Raw genomic sequence first — 26,766 nt, forward strand, 5'->3', positions numbered from 1 at the left:
TTCCAGTCATCTGGTTTCCTATTTTAGTGCACACTGCAGCCTAATTATTGAGCTAGGAAATATAACATTTTTCCATTTTCACAAAACCAGACATGCCTAGTCAGCTTGCTAAAGAGGTACTGTCTTCTTACATGTTACATTTCACATAAATCTATTCTGTTAAGCATAATTAACATGAGCATGAAAATGCAAAATATTTTTCGGATGTAATCCAAGTGAACTTGTTCAGCATTTCTCCTGCATACTGAAGATGCACGAGTTGCGTTTGTTTTTTTGGTTTTTGGGTTTTTTTTTTTTTGGTTGTTTTTTTTTTTAAAACCCAGTCAAGTACTTGTGTGCTAGCTTAAGCTGCAAGGTCTGACAAACAAAGGGTTGTAATGCAACAGGCATTTGGATTCCAAATGCTACCAGAAAATGCATCTTGTGTTGAATGCAGTATCTAAGAATCTGTTTGTTTAAAAGGTGTCAGCAAATTAAGAATCTATAACGTGCTCCCAACTTCACATGATTTATTGCAGTTTACAACCCTACAGAAAACTGTTTAATAAGCACAGTTGCATTATATCATGTGTATAAAAATTAAGCCAGCAGAAACCTCACAATTGCAGCAATTAAGCTGCAGAATGAACCACGAGAAGCACCTTTGCTTCACTAATCCTCACACAGGTATCATCTCCCCCAGATTCTGGAAAAATACCCAGAAATAAACAAATGTGGTCCATTTGAGTGTGGTGCTTTCCCAGCAGCACACCCTCTCTCTCAACTACAGCTTTTATGAAGAGGTGTCTTTCTTGGGTCAAAATTATTTTTTTCCACTAAGCAGACTGCAGAGCAGTATCTTTTGGTAGGCTAATAACAACAGTAACATTTCAATCCAAAGCCATATACACCAAAAACCTCAACCTCTACCTGAAGGAAAGAAGGACACCTTTACATGTTCCTTAACTGCCTGCACTACAGCCCCAAACCTAGACAGACTAACTACCAGCACATACTGAAACAGCAGCCATATGGAAGAACCAGCACAGTGACTACTACTAAGTTGTGTAAGTTGATGAGACTTGCAGTGTACGAGCCCAAATCCCGCAGCGATTCCAGGTCCGTAACTGTGAGGACAAAATACTGCACTGTGTCTTTACTGCATGCCCCAAATTCATCATGGCCATACATTACTTTGGGAGGTATATATAAGATGGAGGCACTGTTTTCAGCACAGTTTTGGAGCCTGACAATTTCTACATACTTTAAATGTGGATGGCATGGCTAAATGCCAGCATTCAGATAATCTATTTTTGGTCTGCTCTTTGTCAAAGATTCATCCATCAAGAACTCTGCCAGTAAACACTTTCTAATATTCCATATGAGGGGAAGAAGGGACCTAATCTCAAACTCTGTTTAGGAGAAACACTGATATCCAACCTCCCATTAGCCAACCTGAGCTGACACTGTAAGGCTCCTCTAATACCAGCAGAAAAAAACAGGGACAATACTTTGTATGTCTTTTACATCTTGTCCTACTCCAATTAAGGAATGCTGCCAGCCTTCCTGGAAGTGAAAATGAAAGTGAAATTTAGAGTCCAGAAGTTTTGCAGCTGTTCATTTACCCTATAGCATCCTCTCAAAAACAGTCACTTGATCTTCTCGTCTCTTATTCTATTAGAAAGGTATTTCCCCCAGTCTAATGAAGTTCGGTATATCGAACTCAGAATCGTGCAAAAATTTATCCTGTGTGGCAAATAATTTGCCCCTCCTCTTCCCCATAAAGATAACCTCTTAAAAAAAAAAAAAAGAAAGAAAAAAGCAAGAGAAGCAACATGAACTATAAGGCTCAAGGGAATAATTCATTTCCCTACCACTTCATCTTCAGTCCAACACTTCTCAATCAGTTTTGGCACAGGTTTCTTCACCAAGCGCTGCAGGGCTTTTCCAGCATCATAGTTACTTTCATGTAGCTAAAAAATAAAGAAGACAAATAGATCATTCAATGGAATTAGCAGTGATCTGATATTGGAGAAAAACCACTAAAGGGGGCCACATGAAATGTTCTATGCCTAATTACTTTTACTGTTGATATATGAAGTGAAATTTAAACAACCTGAATGGTAATTGGGGTTTTATTAGTAGAAGAAACAGCATTAAAAACAAGCATATTTTCCCCTTCCTTCCTAAACTTCTCCCAGATAATGTTTGAGCCCATAAAGCACTGAAGTTTTTTTGGTTAACTTTAAAAAAATACTTTTTACATTAGAAATTCCAGGGAAAATTTTAAAATGCTCCAACAAAATATTTTTCAAAAGGAGTCGTATTTTATGCAGGGTATTTTGTTCAGATTAGTAAAACCAACTGGAAAAGCTAACATACAGGAGGGATTGCAAGTCACGGGATGTCAAGTTTACCCATCCAGAAAATTATCTTTATTTTTATTGCACTGCAAGGATCACCATGCTGTTGGAAAACAAGTATGGAAGAGAAACAAAACCTCAACAGATAGCTACAGGAGTACATAAAAGCAATGAGGGATGTTTAAGTTGACATGACTGTTTCAGCTGGTCACAGCCTACAGTGTACCTTATTTTCTACCACAAATTCAGTATCTATATGATCAAAAGCTGTCTGAAGTAGACAGTAGACATTTAAATCAGGGTGAGGTAGAAAAAACAACTACACTGAAAAAAAACATTCAACACTGAACCCATGAGAATATCTGGCTCTTACCTCTTGATAGAAAACATTTAGCACACTGTAGATTTATAGCCTGTCCTATCTTCAAAGTACAGTGGGATTTTAAGAACCGAAGGACTAGTCAGGAGCCTGCTCTATGTCTTCTAAAAATGATCTCAAAGAAAAAGCAATATTGCTGGCATGACAAAAATCGAATTATCTTTCTGCACCCAAAAGGGAGAACGATTTGCATACAAACTTCCCTACACAGACAAGAGGCAGTTTTTCTAAACGTGCTAAGCAAACCAAAGCTTCAAAGTTATCGATTTAACATCACAGAATTTTACAGACCCTCAAAAGTTTCTCTGCAACAGGAACAATCAAAACGTGATCCCGTACACTGATTATCTCCTGCTTTTCCTTCCCACCCAGCATTTATCCTAAGCCATCTGCATCCCACTCTCTAGAAGCATCCATGCTGCTAGAGCAGTGCTTAATCAGTCTCAGAAAACATTTCAACAAGTACTGTAACTCTTGAACTTTTCCCAAGACTGATGAACTGAACAGGGATCAAGATACAATTACTCAACAGCCACAAGATATTAACTACTTTGTCACTATTAATATAAAGTTACAACAAAACGTGATTACAAGAGGAAAAAATGGCTTGTTTTTCTTATGTCAAAAGGCTCAAATTTTAGAACAGCATTCTGCCTCAAATAAAAACAGCAAGATTACTTTCTCACTGCTGCTCACTTTAGCTATTGACATCTCTCAACCAATTCCTAAGTACCAATTATGTACTTTTGATGATGGTCAGACCCCTTCTACCCTCAGGCCACCTCCTAACAATACTGTTTTTTCCTTATGTTGCTTCTTTTGTCTGGTCTTGTCTTAACTCAGACTGTAAGCTCTTTGGTGCACAAGAATGCCCTGCATTCATACTGCATCCACCAGCATGACTGAGAGACTTTTAAAAGCTATAAGTAAATTACTCAAATTTACTTCTGTTAAGCAGATCTAAGTGATTTCTACTAAGAAATAAAGGCAGACATCTGAATCAAAATAGAAGTGAAGGAAAAAAAAAATCACTGGCCCTACAGAAAGTTTTTTTAGTGAGACTATAATAAAAATTAGTTTCCACTGAAAGCCAGCTTTGTACAGTTCTCCCACTAAATAATCTCCCTATGAAATGTTTGTGCACTGACTTTTGAAAGCCACCATACAACTTACAGAAGGAAGAAAGTCAAATGGCAACTTAGATTGCTGTGAAGACTTTTACAGCAAAATGCAGACATGAGTGCATGTGTGTGTGTGTGTGTGTGTGTGTATTATATGCACATATATAATATGCTTGTTTAAAGCTGCAGCACTGTTGAACCTAGGTTTCAGATGGGACAAGCCCGCTGTAAGAAAGCCAGCATGGCTCCAGAGTCATGGTACTTCTGTGAATGACAGGGCAGAATATTCAACGAGTCTTCAACAGCTGCAGCAGAACTTGCCAAAAGCTGGGAAATGGAAAGCAAAGCTCTGCGCTCTGTACAGGACTCACGCAGCTGTGAAAAGAGAGCACATCTGTAAGACCTGGTACAAAGCAGTCTTCACTTTCACTTCCTGGCTTTTGCCAACTCAGGTTTTGAATAGCTTGTGCATCTGTAAGTACGCTGCTTTTTTATAAAACTGGGTTGACTTGTTCCAAAAAAATGATACCATAAATGGACAGGGAATTTCAGAGAACAACAAGTGCCCATTTGCACACGAGACACTGTGGGCTATCATACTGGGGCACTTTATGAAATGGTGGATTTTGGATACCACATATCAAGCCATGCCATCTTTCCAACTATTTTATTAGCATCTCAGTTTTCTGGTCATGAATGCCACAGAACAGATTGTGACAGTCTACAAAGCCAATCCATTTGCAGTACAAAGCGCACTGGAAATTACTTTGTTTTCTTCAGTAAAATCCCTGCAAGTGAACCTCAAGGTATTAAAAATCAGAGCTAATTTATTCCATTTGCTGATGAAATTTCATTTCCATATAATTTTGAGCCTCATTTGTAACACCTGAAGAACTGAGTTTCCAGAAAACAATTTGATCAACAATTGTTACTGAACACCTCAAACACGTGGTCTGAGGTCCAAAAACGCAGAGGACCAGGTTAGCTATAAAAGCAGAAGTGCATAGCCCTCTAGAAAATTAGGCCACTCAAAAGTCATACTGCATACCTCCTGCTGACAGGGATGAACATGTTATCAGCTGTGTTAAACAAGAAATTAGTACATTATGGGTTACACGTCACACCAATTGGCTCAAATCTTGTGTCATCAGTAAGAACAGATCTTGCACTGATGAAGGTGCTCTTCTACCTCCACCAAGTTATTGGGGCATTCAAAATTTATTTATACTTGAGGGACTTTTAAAGAAAATAAAGTACTTCTAAAAATAAAAGGTCACTACCGGGCAAAGACCTCCAATCATTACCTGCAATGTGTTTTTAGAACAAACAGTAATGTTCCCTTAAATGGCAGCGTGAGCATTTTTTCTTTCCTTACCAACAACTAAAATAACAATAGCATACAGGGTGTTACTGCAGTAAAACAAGCACTCGGCTAATATAATGGCAACAAGAAAGAAAGCTAAGCCAGAGTAGTTTTCTATTCATTTTCAGCTTTCTATATGACACCTACAGGGAAGTTACAGATACTCTGTGCAATCATTATGTGTACCTTTGCAGAGTAACCATATGTCGTGGTTTAACCCCAGCCAGCAATGAAGCACCACGCAGCCACTCACTCCCCCACCCCCAGTGGGATGGGGGAGAAAATTGGAAGGAAAAAAGTAAAACTCATGGGTTAAAGTAAGAACAGTTTAATAGAACAGAAAGGAAGAAGCTAATAACAACAATAATAAAATGACAATAATAATAAAAGGATTGGAAGATACAAAACAAGCGATGCACAATGCAATTGCTCACCACTCACCAACCAACGCCCGGTTCGTTCCCGCGCTGCAATCCCCCCAAGGCCAACTCCCCCCAGTTTATATACTGGGCATGACACCACATGGTATGGAATATTCCTTTGGCCAGTTTGGGTCAGCTGCCCTGGCTGTGTTCCCTCCCAGCTTCTTGTGCCCCTCCAGCCTTCTTGCTGGCTGGGCATGAGAAGCTGAAAAATCCTTGACTTAGCATAAACACCACTTAGCAACAACTGAAAACATCAGCGTGTTAACAACATTCTTCTCATACAGAACCCAAAACATAGCACTATACCAGCTACAAGGAAGACAATTAACTCTATCCCAGCCAAAAGCAGGACACCATAGAAAACAATGCTTCAACTTCCAAAAAAAAGTTTCCTCCTCACCCCCCTTCTTCAGCTATCTTATCTCTGCAAGCTACTGCGAAGAGATGCATTAACACATCAGAGCCATCAATAGCAGCTCACACTGCTCTAAGTCAGGGAGATGTATTACCCGAGATCACTTAGTAGAAACCATTGCTTTCAAACCTGTCTCCCCAGGTGAAATTTCCTAATGTACAACAGAACAATGGCTTGTAAATCTGCCTCTGTTGACTACATCAGTGTCAGCTTCCATGACTGCACCTCCATGCAAGTGAAACAATGATCTCGGTCCATCTTATGCAAGCCACAAGACAAGTGATAAGAGTAGAAAGCTAGACTTGCAGTGCCAGTGCTCAATGCCAATACACAAACAACACTACCGACTTGAAACTTTTTTTAACTTGTTTTTTTAAGACTCCTGTGGTATGCAATACCTACTTAAAGGCATGAAAATAAGATGTTGTCTTTTCTACTGGGTACACATTGATTTCTCTCCTTGTTTGCACTCCAGCACTGGGAACAGATCCATCTTAAAGAAAAAAGGACTGTTTGTTTTGTCAGCTCACCTTGCAAATGCTTTTTTCTGTGCATGCCACTACCTAAAAGGTTTTTCATTTAGGAAATTTGACAGCGTTGAAGAGAATAGTGCTTCTGTTTCTCTTCCCTCTTTGCTCCCTCCCAAAACATGCAGTAACGCCAAAGCCTCTTTGTAACTTGGAGGGCATCTTTATTTTGCCTCAAGGACAACAAGTGTTTTTCCCTGGCAGGCCTATTGCCCAAGCAGTTCAATCTGCAAAAAAAAAAAAAATAATCAGACAAGCCCAGAAAGAATGGACTGGTCTAACGGGCAACTGCTCTGGTTACTGAAAAATAAAAGAGTTTACAGGCCATCAGAACTGTCCCGAATCAGCAACAGAAAATAAGAGCATTAACTTCTGACCAAGTAATTAGATTAATAACAATCACAAAACCCATAAGCACAGACATGAAAGAAGAGTCATATAACAGAGAAGACACAGATGTGAAAACAAGAGACCTGATACAGGTTTAGAGTCTCCTGAAAAATGTTACTTTCAGCAAGCAGAAAAAAAAATCTTTTATAATGGCCCAGAATAGGATAATGCAGCAAAAAGGAAAAATATTTTTTTTTTATAAGTGCCAGACTTAAATTTAAGTGTTTCAATCTGGCTCATTCTCCGCTTATTACTTTCGGTCATTTAATATATATATAAGCACTTTATTGGCAAGCAACTCAAACATATAAATAATAGCTAATGATGGCTGTCTATGGTTTCATTAACTTCTGGTTGAACTTTTCAAGGTATTGCTATAAACACTAGATTACTATCCTGTCATCTAGAGAATCACCATTTTTACCATTAACTCTGCCATCTAAATTTTGAACCGCTGTAACATTATGCATGTATACAACTGCAACAAAAGGAATCAACACAAACGTCCTTATACTTTAAAAAAGAAAATACAGCAACTTCTGCATCACTGGACAGGATTTTAGATTAAAGAAGAATTCTGAATGCACACGTGTCCAAAAACCTCATTTATATTACAACAGTCATTAAACAATGCTAGATCACAGGCAAGCCTTATTACCATAAAGTCTGCACATTACCACAAGGTTTCAAGTTTCTACTACAGCTTCTCAGAAGAGCTGCCATTTTCTGTCTGCGTGATGTTGCAAATAAATTCTCCTTTTGGCATGGCTCAGCTGTCAGGCACCTCTGTTCTGTAATGAACCCATGAATTACATCTTGCAGCTCTGACATCTCTGGTCTTGCTCATCAAAATATTGTTCTTCAATTGTAATTTATAACTTAATTTAAATGTCCCTTCTACTGTGACCTTTTTAGATCAGAATGGCATTGCATCTGGCAGCTTCGACTTCAGCAAGGCATCCTTTTGCAATTACAGTCATTATGATCTCCGTTGAAAAGCCCATCTGAGTTAGGCTGCATTCATGCTACAATATTAAATAATTGCAGTCCATTAAGAACACTGTTAGATTCCAGAGTCTTTTTCTCTAAGGAAAAATTGCTACTATACAGGGAGAAAGTAGTACTGAACTACTTTGAAACCTACCCAAAGCCAATAAAAGCAGCAGGGATTGCTCAGCCAGAACACACTTTTGTGGGGATGCAGTCACGTCCAGCATTTAAAGGACAGCACTGGAATTCAGGAGTTCTCCAGGTTCAAGTGGTGGCTCTTCCAGTGAATGATCACTGGTCACGGACAAATCGCATCACTTGTCCAGGCACAAAGATATAAAGCCTGACCCGCCAAACATGAGGTAAATACTACCAATATTGCAAGAGCATTTTGAGACTCAGGTAATACACGAGTCAAAAGAAATTTTTCACTGCTGCCAAGTAAGATACTTCAGTGGAATTGTAAAAGAAGGTATTTGCCTGGTACTGCACTGTCGATATTTACATAACATCCCTATTTAAGCACCAGTTATCTTAATCTATGCAGGCTTAAGAGCATTGTAATTATTAATGAGGGATTTGCTTCTCTCACTGAAGGGGACTATGGTCAAGATACCCAGTAGCTCTCTGTAAAACTGTAGCATGTTTAAGAGGGTAGAAAATAAAGAGGAGAGAGAAGGAAAAAGACAACAAGGAGAATGAAAAGCAGAACAAGAATTACTGCCATGTGGCTTCAGTAGCTAGGTCTTTCAGTGTAATTACTCTAATTCAAGCACCTAATTTAATACAAAATGTAATTTAGGCCACTTCTTTCAGTAGCAGAGCTGACAAATTTCAGCTTGATGCAGATACTCTTTATAGCTACAGACATCTTGCCCTACTATCAAATGGAATATGCTCCATCGCAAATACATCTCATTAGGTGAAACAGCAAAATCTATTTCCAAATTTGCAGCATTCTTTAAAGTGCTCATCCTCCAGAATGGCAAGATGTGATTTTTATCAACCATGTCTGATACCCAACAAGACACTAGCCCCAAATGCCCTTTAATTCTGGGAATTTCCTTCCCCCCTCCTCTTTGAAATTCTACCTCCTCCCCACCTGCTGCAACACACTAAGCAATCTGGATCAGAGAAAAAAAAAATATACTGCCCTCTCAGACAACAAAACTACTTGGCTGAGCTCCCTCTGGTGCCCAAGGACAATGGAACCTTGAACCAGTCAAGAACCTAAACTATCCAACAAAAAGACTCTGCCCAACAATCTTGTTTTGCCAACATGCTGTCACAGTTAACTGGGAAGTTTTGATTTGTAACTAGTTGACACGGCTTGGCCTACAACAGAATTTGAAACTAACAAAAACCAGAAGGTAACAGAAATCAGTAAGCTACTTAAAGAGAAAATTACTACTAGTTCTGGTTTTTTAAATATGTGATTTATAGTATCTGACAGCTTGAAAATACAGATATCAGTCCCCACTGCTTTGGGGAAAAAAAAAAAAAAGCAACTTCCATCTCTTCCCCCCAGTTCTAATCTATTTCAAGCTTCTAAATAACTCTAATTGCTACAAAGTGATCTAAGATGCTAATGATGGAGATTAAAAAGCCAGATGCTTGTGTTACATCCACTTTTCACACACTGGTACTGACAGGGCTCTGCTGAACAGCTCAAAATACAGTTGCAAAATACAGAACAGTAGAGGGAGCTAACTGTGCCAGCTCTTTTTGTGGGTCAACACAACAGGCATGGCTAGTGCTCCACACGCATCCAGGGCAAGAACTTGCTGAATACCTGCTAAACTTGCAACAGCATTTAAAAAAAACTTAAAAAAAAAATATTTTACATATTCCCCCCAAAATTTTACAAGTAACCATGGCAGTCATTTTTAGGCCTTTTTATCTGCCCGTTTCAACAGTTTCTCTAGAAAGATTTCCTGACTCATCTTACAAATAAAGTGCTGAAGCTTTTCCCCTAAGAGCAAGAATAAGGATGAATGAAAATTCAAAGTGGCAAAACTGTCTTATGCACTAGAAGTGGCTTCATTTTCCAACATGCCCAGGCAGAGAGTGATGGCCCCTGAAGTGCTATGCTACCTCATTTGAACCATGAGAGTAGCTGTTAATTAAGACTCATCCAAAAGGAAAACTAGTAATAATAAAAAATGCTAACATATATTTAAATAATTTTTTTATGCTTTCAACCTTGTCTGTAGTTAATGAACAAGAAAATCTGGTCTAAGGGCAAGTTAAAACAGGGAGTAATTTGTCTGGGTGACATCTTACTTAGAACTGAATTTCCTTAAACTGATATTACACTGTCATGTTCGTCACTCATAATGACATGTTCCCATGTAATAGTGTGTTATGAGAAGTCAGAACAATGCTATTAGTAAAGAGAGATTTATACAATATTAGCATACAATTGGTTTGTCTTTCTTCCACGTAGTAGTATGCAAGCTTAAGGTGGTGGTATTCTCTTACCATATGAGGATAGAGTTGCTGGCACTCTCATTTCCCCAGCAAAAATAACACGCACGTCAAAATGACCAAAACCTCTGAGATTCATTCTTACACACTGAGTTTGCACACTACCATTTCCAGTTTCTTTTCTAGGGTCTGCTGTTTTTATATACCTGATGCTCACACTTACTCTTAAATCAGAACAATGGGTAAGGCAGGACACTAAGAACGGAATTATTAGTCTGGAACTTTTTAAAATGAGAGCAAAGTAGTAATTTAACTCCTTCTCGACCTGGATTCTCTGAGAAAAGAGCTGTAGAAACTCTGAATAGCAGGCATAGGTCAAAAGCAGCAAAGTATAAGAGGGGTCATGAGTTTCTGGCTTTGTATTAGTATGGAGCACAAAAGGATCTTAAAACAGATCTGATACTAATCAGAGCTCTGGAGGACAGAGGCAAAGAAATAGGAGGAAGGGAGGGGAAGAAACTACACCAAGATTTACCCCAACTCTTAGTCCACAGTACCTGCCAGCAGCAGCAACTATGTTTATGCTCAATATTCACCACATTATCATCTTTCCCTGGATTGTCAGATCTAGGGCATCAGCTTTCCACCACAGAGCAGGATGAAATTCCTGAGCATATTTTTTTCCAAACCTATTTGTCAACCATTTCTGCTCTTCGAAATCACTGTTGTAGTATTAAACACTTCTTTTGATAGTTCTAATCTGCAGGGCTTGTCAGCTACAAATCTTGTAATAGGCCCTCATCACATTAAGACATTTTAAAATCAATTCTTTCAGCCTTTGCATACCTACATTCTAGATACAATGACTTACTAATGTCCTCAAAAGCTTTTGCCTGCTCTTCTGGTGAAGATGAAGCCATGACTTCGGTGAAGTTCTAACATTACCCCGATGGTACAAAGCGAGATGATGACAGGGGAATGAACCCCTTGCTCCTCCTCCTCCCTACATACAGCTCAGCCTCAATCAGCTTCTGCAATGCTTCCTAATACAGTATTCTGGGACACCAGTAACTCTCACACTTTAACAATACAGAGGCAACAGCTCTCCTTTCTTTAGAGAAAGTGAACAACTCTAAGCAATAGAGATGAATGCAGAGTTTTTGCTTGTGCCACAACCAGCTAGGTGTAGAAACAGACATAGGCTTCCACCTAAAACAAACACGATGCTAAGGCTCACAGTAGGTGATACTAGCTCACTGTTTCACTTCGCTCTATTTCTTGTGTTATGAATGAAAGCACATTCAGAGTGTGAAGGCATCCAATACAGCTGCAATTATCACCAGCCTACCAGAAATGTGGGGTTTTAAAAGAAAAAGGTCTTTCTCCTGGCCCATTAACTTTGAGAAGGACATTCTTAAGTTTTAAGTAAGGGCAAGCCACCACAAATCTTCTCACTAGAAGAATGATTTGAGATGTTCCTACCTCCTCAGTTGTGCTGATTCAACTATTCAGTAGTTGTCCTACACACTGCATGTGTGAAATGGTGTTAGAGTATCCCAGAAGTGGTATGTGCTTTGTTTTGAAAAATAAACAAAACCACAGAAGTATCACTTCGGAGGTCACAAAGTTTTCACAACCAGAACACTGTCAAAAAGCCACAAAACACTTCTCTATATTTACAAGATACATTCACAGATCCTTAATAAGTCTACAACAATCATGCTAAAATCCTCCTATACAATTCTCACAGTAGACGATGTTGTGAGGGTTGGATAAGAAAAGGAAGAAAAACACTAAGGAAAACACCTGTGAAAACAAGAACACTTATTCATATGGAGACATACTAATAAAACTTTGGCTATTGTGTGTGTGCAGCAAGCTATGTAACAAGCTTCCATAAGGTGCTTCTGAGTATCACGTTTAGAAGAACTACCACCGTGATACAAGTACACGTAAAAATTTGTTTTCCATCTCAAAAAAACCCCGCACAATGGAGCTGGAAACTTAACTGCTCGCTAAGTTTGCATGTTATTTTTTCACATGTACAAAACCAGGTTTCAAAATTATTGACCTTTAACTGACTTGCCTATAAGCTCTCTATCATGTAAGAGTTTACAGCATTTCTAACATATGCAACAAAAAGGGACTGCTACTGATGTATTACTGTAAATTAACCTGGAGAAAATTAGACTCACAGTACAGTTACCACTTCTGAATTTAAACTGCAGAAGTGATTTACATGGCTCTGGATATTAAGAGAAGGGGTCAACCTATTACCTTTGAAGGCAAAAACTCCTTTCAATTCCTATGGAGCCAGATAAAAATTACTCCAGTGATCCATATGCCATTGAAATGAGCCTTCCCAGGGCTGAAGTATAATTTAAAAACTCGGCTCTTAAGATGATGTCTTTAAGTTTTCTGGTATTCTTTGTTAATCTGATGTTTAATGCTTCCTGATCTGAGAGCTAATAAAGGCAAAACTCAATGTCATTTCTGCTTTTAAGAACATTTAAACTACTTTCTGTAACTTTTTTCGTACGGCAGTACTGAACTGCATGGAGAAAACCTGAGTTGTCTCACACTGCAAGACACAGTTCAGTAATGTGCTTAAATGTTTGACACTGTATGTTAGCATTAAAATATGACGTGGACAAGAAGGATGTTCTCTGTAACAAGCGCTAGGATCATACCTCTGAGAAGTTCTCGGTTGCACAGCGAAGGAACACTCAAGTATTGAATTTTCTATGCCTAAGAAGAGTTTTGCTAAATGTAATGCCAAAATTGGAGTCTCTACAAGAACTCAGGAGAACAAGGACACACAAAGAAACAAATAAAAACACAGTTTCAATTGCTTGTCTGAACATGCTTGAATTTGATCCTGCCACAGAACTTAAGTGCAGGGTTGTCTTCATTTTCATTTGAAAACTGGAACTCCTTCTCCCCATGCTCCACATAAATATTACAGATGGCCCAGGCTACCCACCAATTGCATGTGTTACAGAAGAAATTTATCCACAAGTAAAACAAACTGGCCCCACAACTGGCCATTTTTTACAAACACTTCCACAAGACTTTTCTTCCTTCTACAGAAGAGAATAAAACAGTGTGTCAGATGCTTGCACTTGCAAATAAAGAACGCTAAACAAAATAAGGTGGTTAATCAAACTAGCCTGACATGGAAAGGAAATGAATTCTAAGGTTTTTCGATTCATTTCCAAATCTCAATTAGCTTGGGACAAAAAAAAAACAAAACCAAACCAAAACAAACAAAACAAAACAAAAACCCACCAAACAAAAAAACCAAACCCCACAAAAACCCTCCACCAAACCAAAAAACCCCAACCCACAACTGGCTGATTAAGTCCTTGTTGTGGTTTAACCCCAGCCAGCAACTAAGCATCACGCAGCCGTTCAGTCACTTCCCCCACTCCCAGTGGGATGGGGGAGAGAATTGGGGGAAAAAAGTAAAACTTGTGGGTTGAGATAAGAACAGTTTAATAGAACAGAAAGGAAGAAAATAATAATGATAATAATAATAATGAAGTGACAATAATAATGATAAAAGAATTGGAATATACGAAACAAGCAATGCACAATGCAATTGCTCACCACTCACCAACCAATGCCCGGTTCGTTCCCGAGCTGCAATCCCCCCAAGGCCAACTCCCCCCAGTTTATATACTGGGCATGACACCACATGGTATGGAATATCCCTTTGGCCAGTTTGGGTCAGCTGCCCTGGCTGTGTCCCCTCCCAACTTCATGTGCCCCTCCAGCCTTCTTGCTGGCTGGGCATGAAAAGCTGAACGTCTAAACACTACTGAGCAACAACTGAAAACATCAGCGTGTTAACAACATTCTTCTCATACTGAACCCAAAACATAGCTCTATACCAGCTACTAGGAAGAAAATTAACTCTATCCCAGCTGAAACCAGGACAGTCCTGGCTCTCCTGCATTATCTTCTTCCTAAGGCTCTCCACAGGTATCTTGTAAATGTAGTGTTTTGAGGGGCTTTTTGATGGTATTCTAATTATTAAAAAGTGATGCATATCCACACTCAAAGCCCAAAAGTGCTAAAAAGGCAAAGCGCATTACTACTGAGTATTAATTATCAAACTTTCACATCAACCATGCTGGCTCTCAGAATGCAATAATGTTATCCACAGTGACCCAAAACAAGGTTTGGGAGTAACTCACATTAGCATTTCCATTCCACTTATAAGAAAGAGTTTTGCCTCAAAGCAATGTGGTCCTCTAGATCACAAGATAGGAGGAACTGGGTAGCTATAAAAAAATTAAAACATTTCTATCATTTACCATTTCACGAATAAAAATGGCTTCATGGATTATGGTTCAATTATGAAACTGGAAAAATAAAAATGTACTGAATATTCATGTTTTCGTTTTACATGACTAATATTTTAATGTCTAATGCAAACGACCTTTGTTCATGAATATTTAAACAAAGCACAAAAACCAGCTAGCTTTAGAAAGTCAGCCAAATTCAGCTAACTGTTCTATGGTGGTGTAACAAAAAAGACCCTCTCATCTAAAAATATCACGGTGAAAGAATTTCAGGAACTAATATGTCCTCCTCCATACTTCTCAGTATGACAGCCAGCACTCATCAGGAGGGCAACGAACTCCAAATGAAAACTTTATTTCCTTCCTAAGGGTTACAATGACAAATGTGGCCCAAATCCCAATAGCCAAACAAAGGAACAGGAGTTGAAATTTACCTGGCACATTAAGTGAATAATCATTTCAATGAGCTGATATATATGTTGCATTGTGCTTTCCGTGATCTTCATTTCTATCTGGTATAATTAACAATAAATCATTCTGGGGGCTACAGCATCTGTTATTACATAAATAAAACACTAGCAAAAGGAGCTTGTCAAGACTGATTTGTATGAAGTGCTGCTCTGAAGTTTATTGGATTTCCATAATAAGAAATCATACCGTATCATTTTTTTTTACATTAATCTTCTGGGTTGCATATGATAATTTCTAAACAAAAACACAACTTAGTGCAGGGTAAGACTCTCACAAATAATTTATCAGATAAATCTGATATGATTTAAATAGATGGGAAACAAAGATAGTAAGGGCACCATTTTGTCAGGACAACAAATTACCTATCTAAACTGTTTTAAGTTAGTCAAAAAAGTAGGCTCTCAGAAGTAAGTCAAAGTTTCTTAAGATATCCCACCTGACAGAACTATTATTCATAACAAAACACTTTTCTAGAAAAATTCAAAGTGAACAAGGAAAGTATCGTCACTGGTTTCTAAAAATTGCAGTGAACAGTATTAGTACACAGAGTAGATTTTTGAAGCATGAATAAATCAAACATCACAGAAGCCTAAGGACCTTTAAAGAGTCACTATGGTCAAAACTCGCAGATTGTATTTTCTTGGAAGTACAACAGCCCATGCTCAGGCAGACTATTTAATGGGAACTATACCGTGTCAATAGAGCGTTGAAAACTAGCCTAGAGAAGAACAGAGGACCTGCACCACAATACCTACAAAAGAGAAACTTCAGCAAAGCTGAAGTTAACGAGATGATTACCAGAACACCACAGGGTCAGTCTTACTGCTATACATTACGATGTCATATTGAGGGGAAGAGGAAGTCACAACAACAGCAGTCAAAAATATCACACACAGACAAACAAGATTCTTAAGAGGATAAATTCAGAGTTTGCATAGTGCTTTTATTTCAGAAGTGTGAAACCCTCCCCCATTCAGAAAATGAATCAGCAGTGATTTTCTAAAATAGATGTGCACTAGAAATACAGAGAGAAAAGCATCTGAAGAACAGAAACACAGTATTTTGGGACTAATCTAAGTCTCAGAAGCAAGAAGTCTACAAGTGCAACTACAGGCTCCTTAGAGCGCCAAGTGATTAAAGGGGGTAATTAAAGTAGATAGCAAAGCAGTGAAGGTAAATGAATTTTCTGCATTAGTCTTATTGTAGATGACAAGGGGAAAGAAATTCCAATTTCAAAAGCCCTTTGATAATTATTGGCCTTAACAGATTTGAGTCTCTAAGAAGGATCTTAGAGAACAATGTAGAAAACTCTGGAGTGGTAAGCCACCAGAATCAGACGGCACCCGTCCCAAGAGAAAGGAAGGAAATAAAATGTAAAACAAGTAAGAAACTGAAGTCAATGTGCAATACAGACTTAACTGCAATTCTTATCAAACAGTATAAAAATCTTTAACACAATGGCTGTCTTTAGGAAAGCAACCAAAGGACTAAGATTTATATATTCACCTCAGTTCTGAAGTGCACTGTGAAGCACTGAGAAATAACACTTGACTTTGCAGATGCAAAAGTGAGAACAAGGAAGCGTTTAATTTGAGTACAGAATTTGATCTTAGATTTCAGCTGGTTAACACATGTGAGTGTATGGACTATATTTAAACAATTTTGCAGAATAAGAACGAGAGTTCTGTTGCTGTTCATTTAGTAAGTATTACTGGGGCACATTTTAGATCTTAATCCTATTTTACTCCTGTCTGTTGCAGGAAACAGGACAAAAATTGATGCACTCTACGAAACACACATAATCAAATAGAAGCAGAAATAAAAAAAAACAACGTAAGTGGTTTTGGTAAGCTAATGTTACATAAGGAACATTTTTCATGTTAAGAACACAGGCATTTTAACTTCAGTGTAGACATCAAGTCACACATACCTTATCATGGACTTGACCAGTTACAAACCATTTCCACAATTTATACAGATTGAGCTTCTTTTTAAACATTCTGAAGTATTTAAAAGCTTCATGTAATGAGATACTTTACTGACAGTAAAGAACCAGTTAAGCATATTTAATGTGATTAATTTGATAGTCAGTTCCACTCACTAATAAAACAACCAAACACCACCACACTTGGTATATGGCCTCTAAACAAACAGATCATCTGTTCTATGTTGCAGTGATTATCACTCAGTTTCTGATGTGTATCACACCCATCTACAAGCTTTTAAGAATTTTATAAATAAATGGTTAAAAATCATGCAACTGTAAATAATTAAAATATAGCAAGCAGAGGCAGACATAATATTGTTGTCATTAGGTGATACTTAACATTAGCCAACTTGCAGGAGTACAACATACTAAGTTGTTTTTTGTTGGTATCACTAGTTTTATTTCTACTCAATGAAAACAAATTACTTGAGCCTCAAGCGTTGTGAACAAAGAACGTATGAGTCACTGTAGATAGTTACAGTGCTGGACACTGAGGCAGAATATGCTTAAAACTACTTTTAGGAAAAGAGATCTTTAAAAATTAAATCTGAAGCTACACACTGCATCCTCCCTTGGCAGTTTCACAAAAACCATGCTGAACTGAGGTTGCTCCCAGCTTCCAGTCCTACCAGCTGTCCATGGGGTCTGTACATTTCTGTTGCGATTGCCCCTAAAACATCTTACAGATTTAGCTAGAAACTCATTCAGCAAAGAGTACATCCTATCCTTTCCACAGCTTTCACAAGCGCTTGTGATGAGAACGTAGCCAATAACCATGAAAATGACAGGACAGAACTCAACTGTTCAGATATCCAAGATACATTTTATGGATAAAAGGTGACATAAAAAGAGGAAGAATGAAAATTGTTTATCGGTAGAGTCAGCAGATCTGTCTATGTGTTTCTTCAGAATAACACATGACCAGTTACACATAATTCCTTTTATTATATTTCAGGAAGGAAACAATGAAGACACACAAAGGTCAGCTTAGAGTCACTACCACCACAGTTCTCCAAAAGCCACAGATAGGGCACTGGGGAAACAAACAACTATAGATTTCACTAAGTTACCAAAACATATGGTACAACAGACAAGTTTTTTCAGCTTGATCTTATAAAAAAAAACATTTCACGTATCATGATTTACTGATGTTAGTGCCTCCCACTGTCCCCGAAACAGTTAATTGTTGTGGCTGCACTGAAACTGTGCGAGCATCTCAACACTCATCTATATAACTACTCAGTAATGCTTTATTTACACACATTATGTTTATGCAAGAGGCGACTGGACATACATGCATCCAAATATAAATGATAACAAAGACTGGATCGTGAGTGGGACAAATTCCAGACAGTCATTACCACATACATGACACTATACATCTCATGGCGTTATGAATGAATTTTCCTTCTAGGAAATAACTATTGTTTTCCTACAGCTAGAAGCTAGCTGGACTGAATAAAAGGACCAATAGCCACATCAGGTGGCAGCTGAATAAGTAACAATTCCAGCTGGTGTACTTGACCTAAGCAGCTTCCCATACAGAACATTCACCAGCTGTCATCTTAAAGGCAGCACCTAAAAGTTTATCAGTGAAGTTTTGTAGGTTACATTTTTGAAAACTAGTTGGTGTTTGAAAGGAAGTTATGATATCCTAGGCTAGTACCATACTCATATTGTGATCCCAAATTCTATTTTACCTGCTAAATATTTTATGCACTATATGCTTTAAGTAGTCCAGAAATAAATGTTCTTCCCTACAGTAGTTCTATATACTTACTGTATTGAGTGCGTTAAGTGTAGTGTCATCACGGGAAGCTGCAACACAACCATCTTCTGTGGATCCTCCATCACACATGCCTGCAAAAGCTGCCATGCTCCTTTATAGTTTGAGGGGAAAAAAGTTTAAGTTCTTCAGCTACTGTTTGAGGCACACATCATGCAATACACAAATAGTATATTTATACCTCAAATTACAAATTTCAGGGCCTTGCGATACTGTGGAAACAAGTAAAATAAGGCACCACAATCACTGCTATTTGTTATGCAAACCCGAGTCTCCTCAGCATATAGAATAATTAATTCAAAATTTAAATCCAATCTAATTGGATTTCATCAATTTAAAAAATCTGCACTGCAGTAGTACCAAAGCCCGATCAGGATTATGGAAGATATCACCTCCATACGTGAGGACAGAGTCTCACCAGAGACAGCAAACCTGTTGTAATCTTAGTTTCATCAGGTTAGAAAACTAACTTAAAATGCAGATTCCCCACATCTCTGAATTCTTGCAAACTACAAGTGATTTACTCACACTCTGAATTATTATGAGGCCCACCAGTGCATCTGATTAATCTACCAGGCATACCAGAGATCTGTATGAAACTGAAATGCAAACTGGAGCTCATTCAAAAAACATTTAGTCTCTGATGAAATCCTGTGCTATCATGGCTATTCCACTCAGAGCAGTTACTTCCCTTGTTACATGGTACACATCCAACGCTCTCTCTATCATGGTAGCACACACTGCCGGCTTTGCATTTTAAATCCAAAAGCCACAGCCAATGGAAAGATTCTGTGTTGGCCCAACATCAAATCAGAGCATTCTTGTCTCGAACTAAACATTTCAGGTTATCCGGTTGACACGCATGCTACACCAAATCAGAATAAAAAGGAGTGACCGTAGCCAACTGTGCATACGTGGCACTCCACATTTCCACTACAGCATTCTAAAGACATTGGTAGCATCTTGGCTGAAATTACCTTGCTGCCCTAAGGTACATAAGCAAGTCACAATCATTGACTCCTGGCATCCACACAAGTTCTTCATGCTGTGTCACTGTGTCACCATCTGGGGAAGGAAATGGCTGCAGATCAGGAAGCTTAGCCTGTGGAAAAAAAAAAAAATGAAGAGTTCATACAGACATTACAGTTGTTAAAATGTTAGGAGGATGCACAAGTGTTTATTAATAACAAAGTTTGTAAATTCTCTGGAATATTACGATCTCATAGATGGAAGATATTCAAACAACAGGTGGTGAAGCTCTTTGATCCAGGATCCAGAAGTTTGAGGCAAATGGTTCACCAAGCCCCCATCTATTCACTCTATCCAGCATTCCTTCTTTTCGAAGGGCAGTTCATTTTCTGACAATTATGCAGGGTTAACACCACCTCTCAGTCCACCATCAGTGAAGCCCTTCTGTACCCAGACCAAGTGCAAGCATGGCTGCACAAATATTACAGCTTGAAGGGAAACCATTTTGTACTGCATATGTAAGTTCTCTGTTGTATAGGAGTCAAACGTTGTTGGACAATTTACCCTCAAAGAGACAGTTAAGTTTTCATTTGTCAAAAGGATGCTGTTACAACTCCTGCTTGCCAGGCTAAAACATGCTTCTATAACATACTAACATGAAAGAAGGCAAGAATGTGGCTACCGTATGTGTACCATTTTAAATCAGTAAAAAACCCTACACCTTTGACACTAAGTTTAAAATTAAGTCTTCAGTAAATTATTAAAACTCTGAAGAGAAACAAAGAAATTTCCTGAAAGTGAGATAGCTCAGTGAAATGAACTCTGCCACTAAATAAGTATTACACTGTATCTAGAGACCCAATTAGCATCTTTAGTCATCTACTGCTATGGGATGAGATAGCCGAGAGCCTCTTCAGAAACAGCTTTTAAGCCCTATAATTACCTCCTATACTTACAACACTAAACATATTTGAGAGGCAACATTTATACATAACCAGTAATTATGAGTCACAGGTTCAGATGTCTTTCATGTTCTGCTCTTTAATCTGTACTTTATTTTTACTTCTTGCCTGGGAAAATTGGTATGTCACTGAACTTCTCTTCTGGAAAATGATAAGCAAGCATTATACCAAGATGAGATTTCTATGAGAGCTATGCATTCTAGCAACCTGGGTGCTTTCACAAATTAATGTTCATCCTTATGTACCCTAGGAACATGCTTAATTACTGGAGTTACTCCTAAGAGGAATTTCCTCTTGAACACCTCTGGTCATTAATTTGTTAGGCAAGCGTTTTCACAGAGCATTTAGTAGAGACCCACTCTCTTCCTCCTATGCATGTGAATTTTGAGAACTGCAATTCTACAAAACATTTATCTTCACTTTTGTCCCTACTTCCTATTATGATACAAGCAGTAGTTTGAGGTATCTGTGCGCTAAGTATCGAAAAAAACCCAACAGTCCGCTAGCATCTGTAACACACACACAATTTAAGGAAAATGAAGGCAACAGATACTCATCAGAAACCACCACTGGGATCCCAGGGTTGTTTCTGGATTCTGCTACATATACCTTATTCTCAATAAGGTGGGTGGAGGAAAGTGTATCCATACCCTGAGTTAACAAAGCTCAATGTGTAGAGGAGACTATTTTTATACTTTCCACAGAATGAATCAGACTACAGAACGGAAAGTGGCAAATATCATCTTCAATCTGACTTCCTACTGCGGCGTACAATCAACCATTCGTATATCTTAAGATTATACCTTATACTAATTAACAGGATGCAAGTATATCCTCCTAGCGATGACATTTGTCAGAAACATAGATGCTCAGCAAATGAGTGAAAGAACAATGGAAGTTTAAAACATTAAGCAAGCAAAAATTAACAGTATTCTAAATCAGCAGACCATCTTCCTACTTGTTTTTCCATCCATAAATGTATCTGGTAATTATACCTTATAGCACAGGTGACTAATACCTGCCAAAATATTAAATGACAATTTGAGATGAAAGTTGTTTTGAAGGTATCATTTACAGTACTTTTATTATGACTAGTGAAAAGAATACTACAGGTTTAATTGCCAAGGACTTTTTTCCTCTAAATGCAAAACATCCTTAAGAACGTTACATAGGTTCCGTAAATGTTTACTTTCGCTAGTTATTAAACAAGATTTTTAAGAGAGTCTGAATAAATATTCATCACTTGGATGCAAGAAATCCAGCACTTGGACACTACAAAGTCAATCCCACAGGTAAAGGAGAGCACTCAGTTCCTCATGATATATCTCGCCTTGTAAACCAGACTCAGTTTATGTTAATGCTCTTTAAGAACAAATTATTTTCAATGCTTACGAAGGATTTCCCTCAAATTAGAACTAACATACCAGGAACAAACTAACATCTAGAGTCTTAACCTTATTCTGCTTCCCAGTGTTTAAACGCATTCAGCATGCTTTCTCAATTTCTATTTTAACAATCAAAATGACTTAAGGCACTGGTCTTAAGAACTTACAGTTCTTACTGCTTCTCACAGTCAAACAAACAATACAACTGACGTCTCCCTGTCTTTAAAATTGAAACTTATCCTCTCTACAGCATCAGAGAAAGTGAGAAGAAAGCCTGCATAAAAACTTCCTGGGAAACACAAGTTAGATACTATAATTATAACACGACTTCTGTAGACTATGGACAAAGAGGATACTTCAATAATTGTCCAGAATTACCGTGCCTCCTAGACAAAAAGAATTTAAAGTGCTTTGTATGAAAATTATGCAGATAAAGGCGAGGACCAGCTAACCTCTTGAATGGCAGGGGGAGAGTGCGTTGGTGATGTTGGCACATGGCAACACAGGAGGGTATTTAGAAAGAGGTCTAATCCCTAACAGCTGCCAAAACTGCTCCAAGTATAAACACTAATTTCATTTTTAAGACAACTGTTGCATTACTAAATACACAATGTCCCCCCCCCGACTTTTATGCTGAAGTTCCACAGTTGGCCAAACTGATTTAAGATACAAAAATAAGAAGAGAATGTGTGCAGACTTCAAGCATAAACACAAGTCAATGAGGAAATGCAAAGCCACAGACATGACACCAGACAGAGCACGCGCAGAGACAAACATAAAAGGGAGAGCAGGTTTACAGTGAATTCTGCATTAATGACAACTACGTTAACAGACATGCTTAAAAGCACTGTATCCTGTGTTAAAAGATGAATACATACATAAATACCTATATCTCAACACACTTGCTGTACAGGAAAGAAACCTTTCTCAGATTTAAAGTTCCCCCATCCTTCTAATTTTGTAGTGCTGTTCTTGGAAAACTGCTGTCTTTTTTTAATCACTTCTAATAGAACTCCATTTTGTTTAAATACGTAGATTCATGAAAAGGACTGTTATAGGCAACATACTATCAACTTGACAATTTTACTATGCAAATTAAAATTAAAAGATCTACCTTCAATATAACTGGAAAACACCACCAAATCATTTTTTTATAGTCTATTAAAAACATTGCTTGGTGAAAGCCAGCTGAGAATGCGTTCATTTTTAACTCCACAATGTGCCCAATAATAGCTGAGATTCTTCCTTCATTTCCAGTGGTTATTCATATTCCTTCAATCTTATTCTAGAATTAACCCAACAGTACTTCTGCTAGTAAAAATCATTAATGTACCAACATTTGACACAGAAAAATCTCATTAACTGAGCTAAGGAATTCTAAAGAACTCATGATGAATCTAAAAAAAATCACTGTATTTGAATGTATACAATTTTAAGTAAGCGTCCTCAGAACAGATCAAGTGGCAAAAGCATGCCCTCTGGATATTAGAATACGAACAAAATCCCTTACCTGATGGCTGGGCCCAACTCTGATTTCACCCTGGGTGCTGTTTAGCCTCCTAATTATATAAAGAAAAAAAAAACAGTAACAATAAAGAATTACAATTAATGAAGTTTAGGATCATATTCTGTATTTTTTGTCATTGCATTTCCGACGCAAATGGAAGAGAAGCAAAAATAGTACATTATTAAGAAAATAAAAAAGGATATACTCAGGTGCATCACAGGCCACACTGCAAACAGCAAAAACCAACAGGGCAAGTCTGGAACTTTTAGTCAAGCAGTTGAAGTCAAGAAGAGGATCAGTGCGATCTGTCCTCACAGCAGCAAGAAAGCATTGGGCAACTGATAATGGGACACACACCTTCCCACTTTTTGATGTTTAGGTTTCACATAATACAGAAGTAGCGCTGACTTCTGATCAAAATCCTTTAAAAGCCTCTACAGTTCTCTACAGCTCTGACCTGCTCTATGCTTTAGCCAGTCAACTCAAAAGCCTGCTGGGCAAAGAATCACCTTCCAACAGGCATCTGACTTTTACTAATACTGTGTTCCTTCAACTGCTTATTTCAACACCAAACCTAAAATAATGCAGACAACATGCTAAGGACTACGCTACGGATTAATACACAGGAAATACCACATTCCTCATGAACATCTTTGTGGTCATTTTCATTTTGAAAGAGAAAATATCTTAAATAAAAATATTTGGGACATTAATCTTTGAAGAACAGAGCCTTGCATTACCAGAATTGGCAAAACTAATTCCTCTTCTTCCAGGCAGAGCTCATGGAAAACCATTCAAGTTACTTTGGATCTCACATTCAAAATTATCTAGCTCTTGTTTTAAGAAGTTAAAATTATTATTGCTGCTGCTAATTCATTTGCTCAAATCACATCAGATAGCATGACACAGAAGCATGGAAAACCTAAAAGGCAATAAAAACATGCCTTGTAACATTTGTAGAAGTGAACTGAATTAAATTCATCCAAAAAGGGTTTCCTTTCTACATAATACACTTGGCCCTCATATTTTTTGCACTATTTTGAAAAGTTACCTACATGAAAACCTTCAAGTTCCAAATGAACTGTCCTCCATGTAGTGAGAATTATACTCTGAAGGGCTCTGTGCTTCTCACACCATTGCTTGGAGTTACCAAAACATCACAATATATGGTAGAAGAAAAACTGTTTTTTCACATTGCAGTAGAATTACTCTGGCAACAATAGAAGTTAAAGGTATGCCAATATAAACCAGAAAAACACAGCTGACATGACAGAATTTATTTTTCTTCCTAAATTTTGAACAGACTAACAGAGTAAATAAAACTTATCACTGAAGAGTGCCCTTTGACCCTTTTAATTTATTATAATACAAGCAACAAGAAGGCACACAAACAAAACTATTTACTGGAAATACTGATTTCTCAAGGACTGCATTTGAATCCATGGGACCTCTCTGCTATAATCTCATACCCAGCCCTCGTCAAGAGCCAGATCACTGTAGTCTTTAAAGGCACTTGTGCCTGAACATTGGTATTTGGGATACTGAATGCAGCTACGGTCTGAAAACTGAAATGACTCTCCAAGACTCCTGTAAAACAGTGTTAAAGAATACAACCAAATCCAAGGAAATTCAATATCCTTCAGATCAACATTCTTCTTTTCCTATAAATTGTTCTTATTTAAACAGACATCTTTTATTTATATTCTGCATTTTACATTAAAAGGACAACAAAATTCAGAGCTGTTATAAGACAAACTTTGGAATTTAACACTTAAATAACTGCAAGACGTTTAAGTGAGTCTCAACACACTAGCAAGGAAAAGCACACACATGAACCTAACACATCACCGTCTTTAATCTGGAAACAGCAAATTTGAATTAATCTTGCAATTTGCTGTTACAGGAATAATGACATCATTTTACAAGTAAGCTGCCACCCTGCAGGATTTCTTATTTACCCTGCTGTGTTCACAGGGATTATAAGCAATGACTGAGAAACAGTTTCCTTTAAACTTCAAAAATTAGGATCACGACTGTAAACTGCTACCCCTGAGCAAAACTAACAATGGATAGCCCAAACCACTAAATACCATTTGAAGTCAAAAAGATTACTGGAGGGTTGGTTTTTTGGTTAGTTGGTTTTTGGTTTTGTTTTTTTTTTTTTTTTGACATATCATTTGCATATCTTTATGAACATTTTCACCTCAAAATTTCAAAGTATGTTGCATACGTGTATTAAGTTAAGCTTCAACTTACTGACCTTTCTGAAATGTTATTCATTGGTACACAAGAGGGTAAACTACAGCAGTGGATCTGAACGGACCTTATCCAAGACAACACGACAGGAGAACCTGTCAGTCAGCCATAAGCACAACTTTTGTAATACTCAATCTTATGTCATGATGTCTATGCAATGCTGCCTTCCTTGTAAGCAAATGCACTCTAAAATATGTGCTAAAAGCCCCCTGAAAAGAACGAGAACATATCAAAACGTTCTTCTCCAATGAGTATTTTTGCAAGACGTGATCTGACACTGTTCTCTTGGTTTTGGGTTATGCAAAGAAATGACTGAACTAGAAAATAAATTTTATATTTACAACAAAGTTATAAATTAAACACTAGGATACATTTTTTCAGCTACAAGGTGTCAGAATTTTTCCCTGTGAGGAATGAAGGGGAAACTGACAACAGAAAATGCTGATGCTCTTTCTTTATTCCCAGAATTCATTTTAAAGCCATGCACATCTCTACTAGTCAGCGCAAGTCAAACTTAAAACATGTCTGTGCAGTTGCTGCCAGCTACAACACTTCACGCCAGCCAAAGGCCGCACAAGTAGGTTCTGTACTTAAACAGAAAATTGAGCTATTTCCTGTTTAGATAGGGAAAAAACAGCACTCCAAATATCCCCCAACTCCCCATTTCTTCAGTTGCATCACACTGAATATGATAAATAAAGCATTTAAGAATCAAGACTGATTATTGAATGCTGGGGCATCCTCTAAGTTTGCAAAG

General features: G+C 37.8%; 1 protein-coding gene across 6 annotated transcripts in view; it reads right to left on the minus strand.

Annotated features, from left to right (window-relative positions):
* RERE (arginine-glutamic acid dipeptide repeats) overlaps nucleotides 1–26,766 on the minus strand; it is a 257,136-nt gene that overhangs the window by 78,621 nt on the left and 151,749 nt on the right. For 5 of the 6 annotated variants that reach the window (XM_052791717.1, XM_052791716.1, XM_052791713.1 and 2 more), the window contains 4 exons: nucleotides 23,757–23,805; nucleotides 19,908–20,032; nucleotides 18,925–19,024; nucleotides 1,854–1,952 (listed from right to left, as the gene is read on the minus strand). In XM_052791717.1, the coding sequence (XP_052647677.1) occupies nucleotides 1,854–1,952; nucleotides 18,925–19,024; nucleotides 19,908–20,032; nucleotides 23,757–23,805 (373 nt within the window). The remainder of the gene's footprint in view (nucleotides 1–1,853; nucleotides 1,953–18,924; nucleotides 19,025–19,907; nucleotides 20,033–23,756; nucleotides 23,806–26,766) is intronic. The other variant, XM_052791718.1, reaches the window with a different exon arrangement.

The sequence above is a fragment of the Harpia harpyja genome, chromosome 7, assembly GCF_026419915.1.
Source record: "Harpia harpyja isolate bHarHar1 chromosome 7, bHarHar1 primary haplotype, whole genome shotgun sequence".
Lineage (NCBI taxonomy): Eukaryota > Metazoa > Chordata > Aves > Accipitriformes > Accipitridae > Harpia > Harpia harpyja.